This window comes from Carcharodon carcharias, chromosome 15 (genome assembly GCF_017639515.1).
Source record: "Carcharodon carcharias isolate sCarCar2 chromosome 15, sCarCar2.pri, whole genome shotgun sequence".
Lineage (NCBI taxonomy): Eukaryota > Metazoa > Chordata > Chondrichthyes > Lamniformes > Lamnidae > Carcharodon > Carcharodon carcharias.
In genome coordinates, this window is record NC_054481.1 from 101,275,844 (window position 1) to 101,288,158 (window position 12,315).

At 42.8% G+C, this 12,315-nt stretch overlaps 1 protein-coding gene across 2 annotated transcripts in view; it reads left to right on the forward strand.

Moving 5' to 3' along the window:
- The window catches only part of LOC121288227 (alpha-1,3-galactosyltransferase 2-like), a 61,043-nt gene extending 53,686 nt beyond the window's left edge, over positions 1-7,357 (forward strand). For both annotated transcript variants that reach the window (XM_041206693.1, XM_041206694.1), the window contains exons 4-5: positions 1,175-1,312; positions 6,189-7,357. In XM_041206693.1, coding sequence (XP_041062627.1) covers positions 1,175-1,312; positions 6,189-6,879 — 829 coding nt within the window. In that variant the 3' untranslated portion in view covers positions 6,880-7,357. The remainder of the gene's footprint in view (positions 1-1,174; positions 1,313-6,188) is intronic.
- Positions 7,358-12,315: the final 4,958 nt, after the last annotated feature.

The window sequence follows — 12,315 nt, forward strand, 5'->3', positions numbered from 1 at the left end:
AAAGTAAACAGCACAGAAGCTGCAAGAAACTATGAGCTTAACGTGTAGATTTTTAAAACATTGTATAAAACTCTTAAATAAAATTCCTGCACATTTTGAAACTTGTCATCTCTGCATAGATCCAATATATAAAATATGTAACACCCATTACTTATTCACGTTTAAATAGCTTCAGAGGTGAGCAGAAAAGGCTCCTACAATATTTTTCTTTTTGCTAGTAAGATCTAGGTTATCTTTCACCTCCAACAGCCATTTCTTATCACAACATTCCTTGTTTTTATTTTGTCAATATTTCGATGCCCATTGCTCCTCTGAATTTTCTTCTTGTTTATTCTGCGTTTCCCAAATATATCATTTCGCATGAAGCCTAGTGCAGTGATTCTGTCTGTAACTCCTCCTTTCCAAGTCTCGAGCACTTTACGTCCTTTGAGGCTCTCTTTCCACAATTTACCAGATTTTGAAATTCACAATGGCTTTCCTGGTGTTTCCTGGTGTTATTTTGAACTCTCTTTTGTCCTTTTGGTCCCCTGAGCCCTACACTGTAGGCCTTGAACCCATGCTAGTTCTCACAGCCGAGCTGAAGACTGGGATCTCAGACCAGAAATCAAAGGTGGAAACTTGTATTTAGAGACACAAACACTGTCTTTACTAAATCTTAAGCTTTGTAAACCCTTTTTTCAAGTACTTCAGAAAATAATTGGAATGTAGGAATACGACTGGTAAAAAGTGATGTTAGACAAGTAAAAGAATAAATAGAATAGAAAGATATACCAAAAGGCTGAGTTGAGATGGATGGAATGGAAGGGAACTCATGTGGAGTATAAACACCAGTACAAACCAGTTGGGCCCAATGTCCTGTTTCAATATGTATCTTCAATGCAGTTCTAGCTAACGACTCCCACAAGTGGAATAGTGCCTTAAAATACGAAGGCTCCTGATGGCTGTGCAGTTAGCCCTGCCAGAAAGTGCAGCTATATTGCAATAGGGCATGGCTGTGATATCTTTCATAGTCAATTACCCTGTCATCTATCATTTAGTGGGATGACGGGGAGCTCCCAGGGCAGTCGTACTCCACATGTATCAGTGCCTGCTTGAGAAGAAGGGAGAGCATTGGAGGCAAGAACTGGGGAAGGAGGATGGTCTTTCTCATTGATACCTCTTTTTCTCTCAATAGGAGCAGAACTGATGTGCAGACTTGTACAAATTGGAAGGCGCCAATCATTTGGGATGGAACCTTCAATCCCATATATCATGATGCGATGTACAAGAAACAAAATATTGTTATTGGTCTCACGGTCTTTGCAGTTGGCAAGTATGTTGTAATTTGTGCAGTGTGAAGTACCATTATCAAATTCAGCATCAGTTGTAAGACATTGCACAGTCTTACAGAGAAACTGTTTGTAAAAGAAAATCCGTTATAGTGAAGATTGTGGTGCTGTAGAACCCACTCCGGTTACTTTGCTTCATAACTTCATAAAAGCAAAACATATGTTTCAACTTTCTGACAAGGTTCATTAACCTGAAACTTTAGCTCTGTTTTTCTCTCTCCAGAGATGCTGCCTGACCTGCTGAGTATTCCCGACATCTTCTCTTTGCACTTTAGTTTCAAATTTCAGCTTACTTGCCAGATGTTTGAAAAAGTTTTCTGTAGGCCAGTGAAGTGCAAACAAGCTATCACTCGGCCCATACTGACAAAGCCAAATGCACAGCCTGCCCGTGAGGAGGTTGCAGGTTCCCCACAGTGTGACCACTGCTCTTGGCTGGGGTAGCAGTTAAGGCTACGGTTATAGCCTGAGCTTAGTGGTGGTGTTCCTCTGTGCTGCTCTTTTTCTTTAATTTGCCTGAACCTGGAAAAGGAAACTGGATAAATATTTGACTTGAAAGGAAGTGAGGGGAAGGACAGACAAATGGAATTTGAGTAGATGGATTCAGATTTGAATTTGGGACCTTTGGTGATCACTCCACGAGCTGGAATGCTTACAGACTTATTAATTAATTGATCTAGAATTGTCACAAACGTGTTGCCTCCTGTGCTGTAATTTCTGTAGTTATCAATTCTGTAGTTATCGGAAGATAAAGTTTTGCAAACTGAGCAAGAGACATTCAAGGACATTAAAGGCAAATCGATCAGATTGTAACTTTTTTCCAAAAAAAGAAACAAATTTCATACAACCTAGAATGCCAAGGAATATAGAATATAAAAGCTAAGAGGTACTATGAGCCTCCATAAAACCTTAATGATATTTCAGTTTGAGTACTGTATGCTATATATGGGCTCCACACCATAGGAAGGTATTGAAGCTTTAGAGATGTATTGTATCAATACATTTTCACTAGGATACAGCCATGTACAAGGAAATGCAAATGAATGGACTTGGAAGTATGACATTCCCAGCATAGGCGCTAACAGTTTGAAGTCTTGGGAAAGCAAGGCTAAAACACAATCCACAAGTCACACGTTCCCTAAATCCTGATGCAGAGTAACAGGCCAGAACTCTAACCTCAAGATAACAAACTAAAGAATGAAACAAGTTGCAATTGCATAGTGCCTTTCGCATTCCTCAAAACGAATCGAAGTACACTGAATCCAACAAAGTTCTTCCTTGTTGGAGTCTCTTCATGTAGGTAATCACAATAGTCAGTCTGCAAATGACAAAGCCTTGCAAAGAGCAACTGAAATGATTGACCAATGAATCAAGATTTATCACTACAATTAATTATTATTTAAATGGAGAGAGATTGCAGGACTCAGTGCTACAGAAGGATCTAGGTGTCCTGGTACATGAATAACCAAAAGTTAGTATGCACGCATAGCAAGTGATTTGAAAGGTAAATGGAATGTTGGCATTTATTGCAAGGGGAATGGAATATAAAAGTAGGGATGTTTTACTGCAACTATACAGGGCCTTAGTGAGACCACATCTGGAAAACTGTGTACTGTTTTGGTCTCCTTATTTGAAAAAAATAATTGCATTTGAAGTAGTTCAGAGATGCTTCACTGTAGAATGATGGGCTTATTTTATGAGGAAAGGTTGGACAGGCTGGGCCTGGATCCATTGAAGTTTAGAAGAATGAGGGGTGATCTTTTGCAACATATAAGATCCTGAGGGGATTTGATAGGGGAGATACCAGGAGGACGTTTCCTCTTGTGGGAGAGACTAAGACCAGGGGACACAGTTTAAGAATTAGGGGTCTACTGTTTAAGATGGAGATGAGAATTTTTTTTCTCTCAAAAGGTTGTTAGTCTGTGGAATTCTCTTCCCCAGAAAGCAGTGGAGGCTGGGCCATTGAATTTATTCAAGACAAAGTTAGACAAATTTTTGATAGATAAGGGAGTCGAGGATAATGGAGGGCAGACGGAGTTGAGACACAGCCAGATCAACCGTTATTAAATGGCGGAGTGGCTTGAAGGACTGAATGACCAAGCCTGCTCCTAAGTCCTATGTTCCTATCTGCTTTTGCTGATGTTGGTTGAGAGCAATTAAAGCAGAATACAGCAATGGTACTTCATTTGTATTTTCTCTTAAAGCACGGGTTCTTTATCCAAGTCTGAAACACCAGACTCAGAGGCATTACTTTCAGTGACAGCAGCAGTGAAAATGAAGCTGTTATTATGAAGATGCTTAGAGTCTTGAGAAATGTGGCATGTTGAGCATGTTTAGTTATTAATCTGAAAACTAAGTTTATCCCTGAACATCTGCCCAGGACTTTCAAATCTAAAAATGTAACAGCAATTACGTATCTGCATCACACATGTTTTTCGGAATTCCTGTATTTGTACAAGAATGAAGTTGGAGTGAGCACAAAAATAATAATTCTGTCTAATCTTTGGCCAAGAACCTAGAGTATGAAAAGAGTCCCTCAGGAAAGCATTATTTTTGTAAAATTATTCCCACATACAGTGGAATTTCTAGAAATCGGAACCATTTGCAGCGGCCCCCAATAATCAGAGTAGACACAATCCAGGATGAATCAGCAAGGCCGTAAGTTCCTTTGTGTGATGCTACAGTCTTACGAGCAGACAAAACCCTTCTTCGAAGCTAATGCCTTTTAGCAGCATTGAAATTTTCCATGGTAATGTAATTCCTTATATGAATGGCACTTTGCCAGATTGTAAATCTCATATGGTAAACATAACTGGGTTGACTGTGATAAAGGCCTCTGATGTCCACTTTTCCTACAAAATGGACAAAGCAAAATATTAGGGAAAAATCTCTTTAAAAATAGAATTTAACTTATACAGTCTCTGTAAAGCTTTGGTCAGCTTGAGTAAAATATAATTTTTAAAAACATAAGGTTGAAATGTAAATCTGGCCAGTGTATGACATACTGTCTGGTTTTTGTTGAGACAAATTGTGAATATTTTTTAAAATTTCCATTACCAGAAATCAAATATACAGCTAAGTTGGACACAAGAAAGAGCTTCATACCTTGCAAAGGGTGAGAAATGTCTGGGATAAACTGGCATAAACGACAGGGGGCGTACTAAGGTTAATGATCTTGAGTTCTCAGCTCAGAGTACAACTCAAAAACAGGGCTGCAGTGCTTTTTTAAAATTCATTCATGGGATGTGAGCATCATTTTTGTTGCTTATCCCTAATTGCTATAACTGAAGGGGCTTACTAGGCCATTTTGGAGGGCAGTTAAGAGTCAACCACACTGCTGTGTATCTGGAGTCACATGTAGGCCAGACCAGCTAAGAACATTAGTGAACCAGATGGGTGTTTATGACAATTGATAATAGTTCCATGGCCACCGTTAGTGAGACTAGCTTTCATTTCATATTTTTTTATGAATTGAATGTATTAATTAATTGAATTTAAATTCCACCAGCTGCTCTGGTGGGATTTGAAACTGGGTTCCTAGAGCATAAGCCTGTGCCACTAGCCAAGTGACATTACGACTATGCCACCATCTCCCTTTGTTGGGCTATTAGAAGGATAAAGTTGGAGCCTGAGAGCGTGAGATTTAGGAGAGTTATGGTACCCTTAAGAGCGTAGGCCCCTGCTAAGAACAAGGGCCATATTGAGGAAAATATAATCTCCACTTTTTGCTGGTTTGGGGAGGTCCATGTCATGCAGGAAGCTTGGCCGCTTTAGCTGGGGGCAGTGGGGGTGGGTGAACCTCTTGTGTGAGCCCCCTGAGCCCACATCTTCCCCAAGGTCACTCTTCCCCGAAGCTCTTGAACCCAGCCCCTCGTCCTCCTTGCCGGGGCTAGGGTTGACAGGCTCTGGCTAGACTCCAACCCTGGACTGACCTAGGCTCCTTGGCATTGTGGGACTGCCTGTAACCCGAGCAGTGGCCACCACTCCTGGTGGCGCTGCTGGGACTACAGTGCTGCCAGCCAGTCGATTGGCTGGCAGCTCTCGCAGTGGGACTTCCTACTGAGAGATGGGTGGAAGTCTCACCTTGTGCTGCTCCCAGAGTTAAATTGTTGCTGGGCAGTCATCAGGATTGTGGGCGGGGGGCTACTTCACCCCGACATTTTAGCCTTTAGGGGAGGGGTGCAGGCACCATGTAAAATCCAGCCCGATGTGTAGATCATATTGCCAGGATGGGCGGGTGGGGGACACGGATAGGGATGGTGGTCTATGTAAGGTTCACATGTGGTCCATGGACCATAATTTGGACATTCCTGCTTTAGGATGCTAGAGTAGGAAATATGTAAGGTGGATTTAAGATGTACTTTCAGTTGCCTTTTCTTCGTGGTAGCATGGTATTTCTTTTTTTGTTAGTCATGAGTATTGAGTGTCGTTTTAGTATACAGAGCATCCCAGTGCCAGCTTGGCCCCGGCTGCAAATGTGTGCATTAAAATGCATTCACTCAAATGCCCCGTTCTCTAGGTGGCTGCTGGGTAGGCTTCCTGGTAATTGGAAAATTTGAACACATCGATTTGACTGAAAATGTGCCTTTACAAGTGCACTCTGATTTTGGACAGGGATCCCTTGCAGTCCCAGTATTAAAATTTCTAGTCCCTGGGGTGATGCAGTCATGGTTGCATTGCACCCCAAGTATTAACACTAGCTTGTGCACCAAGATCAGGAGCTCTGCATTCCAAAATGAGCCAACATCTTAAAAGATTAAGATAAAACTGGGGGTGGGGGGTACACTGGGGGTGAGGAAGAGCGTGTGGGTGTGTTTGTGTAACGACTACTTTTAAGAGAACGTGCATGTTTGCATATTTCAGGTATCTGGACATGTACTTGGAGAGTTTCCTGGTGTCAGCCGATGAACACTTCATGCCGGGATTCTCAGTTATCTACTACGTGTTTGTGGATGACCTGCCGAAGCTTGAAAGGCTGAGGCCAAGTGTAAGGCGGAAAATCGAGAGGTTTCAAGTTGAAAGGCACAAGCGGTGGCAAGACATCTCTATGTACCGTATGAAGATAATCAGCAGGCTGATTGAGGACCGCATCAGGCATGAAGCTAACTATGTGTTCTGCTTTGACGTGGATCAGAGATTCCAAGGTCGCTTTGGCACAGAAGTGCTGAGTGAGTTGGTGGCTCTCCTGCATGCCTGGTACTACAGAAGGCCAAAGTTCATGTACACCTATGACCGTAACCCCCACTCTGCGGCTTACCTGAGTGACAAGGGGGATTTCTACTATCACGCGGCTGTGTTCGGTGGAACTTGGCAGAGTGTCAAGAACCTGACGGAGACCTGTGACCGGGGGATCATGCAGGACAAGCAGAAAAATGTGGAAGCTCTTTGGCACGATGAGAGCCACCTCAATAAGTTCCTCTGGCTGCATAAACCCACCAAAGTCCTATCGCCAGAATACTGCTGGGACCCAAAGATTGGATGGCGACGAGATATCCGTGTGGTCAGACTGTTGTGGGTTGAGAAACAGTATGACATCAGTCGACAAATTAACTAGGCATCTAGAAAATAATTTCTACTGATCTTAACATTGGGTGTTCCTTGGATTTTCCCTTGCTTCTCTCTCCTAAACCAGTGCAACGTGTGTTAGGTGCATGGTGAAGCTGGTTGCACAATGTGCCTTAATACCACCCCCCCACCCCACCCAATCTCCCGGCAAGCTCAGAAGATCATCCCCAATTGCATCAGTGCAGTATAGAAGAATGATTTCTAAATTCTGACTTTGCATCAAGCAAATTAATATAAATAAACTGTATAGATTAAAATTAAGGGCTTTAACTAAGTATTGCAGCTGTTTTTAACACTTAATTTGTGCATTATGTTTACAAAGGCCCATTGAGGCTAGCACTGATCTTCAGTTATAAACTGGCTTCTCCGTTTTAATATCATTGACTGTAGAGTATAAATAATTTCTTATTTTAGAGGATAGAGAAAACTGTATATTTGGCTTGAGAGATGAATAAATTTTTAATTCTGCCCAAGATGTTCGTTTTTGAATAACGTGCATTTTCTTCAGCTGTTTACAATTGTTTTCCCCCTTTCCCTCATCTGGCGAGTAGATTAGCCACAGGGCCTGATCTTTACTGGGGTAGGTTTACCAAGCCCGGGGTTATGGAGGGGAAAGGAGTTTCCCTGATTTCGATGGCGTGCATTTCCAGCAGATTCCCCTGCCCAGAAGTTGGCCTGATTGACAGACAGGTTTGGTTCCCTACCAGAAGAGGCTGCAGCCAAAGAGCAGGAAGGCTTGGAGAGTCAAGCATTCAATCACGGCCGGGGTGGGGGCGGGGTGGGGGGGGGGTGTGGGGTTGGGGGTGATCAGCGGCAGCTGTGCTTTCAGCTGCCTTACCCCACAGCTCAGAATTCCCTCCCTGAACCTCTACCTCTCTTCCTCCTTTTAAGCCACTCCTTAAAACCCAACTCTTTGACCAAACAATTAGTCATCTATCTTGACATCCCCCATTTTGGTTCAGTGTCAAAATTTGATTGGTAACCCTCCATGGTATCAGTGCTTTGGGACATCTTGCTATGTTAAAAGTGCTATGTAAATCTAAATTGTTGGAGGAGAGGTGGATGGGGTTCAAACATGAGGACAGAAGTAAGCTGGCTGAATTGGAGGGGTTGGGGGAGTACTCTTCCTCCTCCTGGCCCATAAGCTGTGCTGGATGGGCACTTGCTTCGTTTATGCTCTGAGAAATGGCCGTTCTGAGAATGTGGTAGGATTACTGGACATTGTAGTTGTAAAAAAAAATATGCTGGGGCTGTGACTCTTTGGCAACATGTTGCTCTCTGGCTCTTGCACTCTCTGCATTGCTTGCATGTGCTCTCTATCACTCGCGTGCTCTGCCTGCTGGTGGTCAAATGGTCAAGTTTAGGTTGTGTAAGGGTTGTTATCTAGGTAAGGACATGACTCAGTCGAACATCCTGGTACAATCCTTTCCTCAGCCTGATGAGTCAAATGCCCTAGCATGAGATGAGTAGAAATGTGATCTCATGGGCTGGGAGCTAAAGTGGGTGAGACACCCATCAGCCCCCTAGATGTAAGGTATATAAACAGGCACTCGAGCCTAAGGTACATTAGACAAAGGAGAGATTTCCAAGATGGATTCCTGCTGTCTTTGGCCTTCCATCCTGGTTAGCTCAAGAGGACAGAGCAGAAGAGACTGCCACTACCAGTTGAGATCAGCATCACTTCGCTTCATCTGTCTGTTAGTCTGATCTGGGACCAGTAAACTGTCCTCGCCTGTTAAGGGTTATATGTTTACTGTCAATTTAGCTTGTATGTTGATTCTAAACTATTGCTTTTTAATAAACTGCTATAAACCATTTGAGACATTGACTCCCTTTTTTGGGGGGCAATCGGTGACTCTCGGAACAAACCTTACAGTGGTGTCAGAAATGGAGTTCACAGTGGTCGGGATGATAAGGATTGGGTTGCGAGGAGCAACAGTCTGAGTTAAGCATGTGAGTATTGTGAGACTGGTTAAAAAAAATCTCAGGAGGGTTTTGGTTCAGCAAAGCCAGAACTATAAAGACATTTGCATTTTACATGAAACAGCTGACAGCCTAGTGGAAAAAACAAGGTTGCCCCAGGCAAAAGATATCCTGAGAAATTTTGAAGGGTAATAAGTATATTCTCGGTAAAATTTCTACGGATATCCAGAAATGCAAACTTAAACTTGAGAAGTGCCAGAATAAATTGGCTTGCAGAGCGCATGTACGTCTTGCAGTTAAGTACAAAAGAAGACTTGATGGAACAGTAGATAAGTTAACACAAGAAAGTGATGGATAGCAGAATCCACGGTCAGTTATGCACAATTAGTTATGGTGGGAACATGAACAGGGAGCACCTAACGGAGCATGTTATACAAGGAAAGAAACCAGATCAAATACTGGACAAAACCATTGGGTTACAGGCAAGAAAATACCAGACTAAGTGAGGAGTTAGAAGATGCAAAGGGGGCTTTAAGGGAATTGATCTGGATCAAACTATTGCCTCCCCTTAGTACCCTGTGTTTAGCTAAAATGCAGCAGCCTCAGGCACACATTGGCCAACCATGGGAAGTGGCGGCTGCTGTCTCCAAAAACCAGGTCAGGTGACCCTTGCTCCTGTTAGGACAACATGGGAGAAGAGGTTACCCCTGCCTTTCCCATGCAAGGTTGATGGGGTGGACGGGTGAATGCTGGAGTGTGTATTCACTCAGGCCCAAGTAACACGCCAGCCTAGGCCCAAGACTGAAGGGAATATGGATGGCAAATGACTGCCCACACCCACCGAGGGCGAGGGAGAGTCAACCACCACAACCACACATGGCTCCCTTACCCCAAGCTCCTGTTGAGGTCAAGGCTCTAAAGGAGCAGCAGGAATGAGGATAGATATTAACACTGAATCCCTTTTGCCCACATCGCAGTGGGAGGTTTCTAAGGTCACCCACCTGCAATTAGAGAGGGATGGCCGAAGCCTTGACCGAATGCAAAGATATTAGTGGATGTACTCCCGTGATGCACACTGCTGAGATTGTACCAAATGTTTGAGCCACTGTCAAGTCACTGTTAAAGCAGAGTGATATACACAAACATCAAGTAGAAAAATCAATTTGAGGAAGAAGCTTAGAAGCAATTGGACGTTAATCTAAAACACTGCCTTCTCTGATGAGAATGTTTTCCTCTGAATTTGATAATGTTACTAATGAGTTTTGTTTTCAATATCTGAGGACATGATTGAAAAGGTAGCGAGGTTTAAGAAAACACTTGAACATAGTGTTTTATTCATCTTCAAATGTTCATCTTCAGTATCAACAGGCAGAGAGGTTCACTCTGCTGACTGTTTTGTAAAATTCACTGTGCAGCAACTTTGTATTGCTGAGTTCAAATTTGTATATAAGGCATCATTAAATTTGAATTTTTAAATTGACAGATACGATTGAACCAATTAACCCATTGGCCTCCTGAGCAGAGTCATGATAGCTTATTTTTCTTTCAGAAATTCGATTGGCTCTTCAGGGAAATAAACCTGCAGGGTTCTGGAGAGAGTGGTGGGATGGGACTGGCTGGACTGCCTTACAGAAAGCCAGCATGATCACAGTAGACCAAATAGCTTCCTCGAGGGGAGACATCGGCACAGCAGTAAGGTCACTGGGCTTGTAATCCACGGGCCAAGCTAAAGCTCTGGGGACGCAGGTTCAAATCCCATCACAGCAGCTGGGTGGAATTTAAATATAATTAATAAAACTTAGAATTGAAAACTAGTCACATTAATAATGACCATAAAACTATCAAGGATTGTCATAAAAACCCATCTGGTTCACTAATGCCCTTTAGGGAAGGAAATCTGCTGTCCTTACTTTGTCTGTGACTCTAGACCCACAGCAATGTGGTTAACTCTTAACTGCTCTCTGAAATGACCTAGAAAGACACCTGGTTCCAGGGTAAAACCTCCCATGAAAAGAATAAATGATCTGTGCTGTAATAACTCTATGACTCTATATAATTTGTTCAACATGTGGAAATGCATGGTGAATTTGAACTGAAGAATGTGAATTCAGCTCATGCTCAGCTACTTAACAACAGCGCAGTGTAAAATGGTTAATGTGGCCAAGATAGATTAAGTTTCACAAAGGCTATTATTTAGGCAAAGACATGGCTCTAGCACAGGCCCTGGTACAAGATATTCCTAAACTGGACAAGGTGGGGTCTCAAGCTCCATATCTAAATGAATTGTCTGAGTAAGGATAGCATGAAGTAAGAGATGAGTAAAAGGGTGAGCTCATGGTCTAGGGACTGAAATTTGGGAAGATGAGGCACCCGTCAGCCCCTAGAAACAAAATATATAAAGAGGCTCTTGGGTGGGAAAAGGTACATCAGACAAGGACAAGCTTTCTGAGGTGCATCCACACTGTCTTTGGCTTCACAACCAGGTTAGCTCAAGAAGACAGCTGGGAGACCAGCATCACTTGGCTTCATCTGCCCATTTGTCCGATCTGGGACCATTCTCACCTGTCATAGGTCACATGTCTATTCCATCTATTTAGCTTATATATCTTATCAGAACTATTGTTTCTCAATAAACTGTTTTAAACCACTTGTACTTGAGCTCCTTTTTCTTGGTAACCCGTGACTCATGAATCAAATTTTAGACACACCAATTCTTGCCTCCCTTTAACTGTCGGGTTCGCCGAGGTGAGGGAAATCTGGCCAACCAGCGTTAAAGCCAGAAAAAAGAGAAAATAAGAGGCATGCAGCCTCATTAAAAACATTTAAATAAACAATCTGCTTTCTGGGAGTGGGTGGGTTTCCTGATCTTCTTCCACCTTTGTTAAAACCGGAGGTGTGTGGGTTCAAGGTGGCTTGGGTTTAAGATTTACCAAAAAATTAAAAATCTCACTCAATCCAAACCCAGCTTTTTTGGGCTATAGTCACCGTCATATTGTGTAGAAGGTAGGCAGAGTTAAGGAGGGGCAGTTTAGCCAAGTTTCTCTCTCCTGATTGTGACTCAGTAACTCCTGCTCGGATTGTATGTAAGTATATATCTGGTGAGGTTTGTGTTCTGTTGTGGAGCCCTGATTCAGGGATGATGTCAGGAAGCACTTCTTCACACAAAGACTGATAGATTTTTACTAGGTAAGACTATTAATGGTTACTGAACCAAGGCAGGTACATTGAGTTTTTATTTTATTCTTTCATGGGATGTGGGCGTGGCTGGTAAGGCCAGCATTTCTTGCCCATCCTTAATTGCCCATGAGAAGGTGCTGGTGAGCAGCTTCTTTTGAAATATTGCAATCTGTATTGCATAGGTACACCCACAGTGCTCCCGTGAAAGAAGTTGCAGGATTTTGGCCCAGTGACAGTAAAGGAATAGTGATGTATTTCCAAATCAGGATGGTATGTGTCTTGGAGGGAAACTTGTAGGTGGTGGTGGTGTTCCCAAGCATCTGCT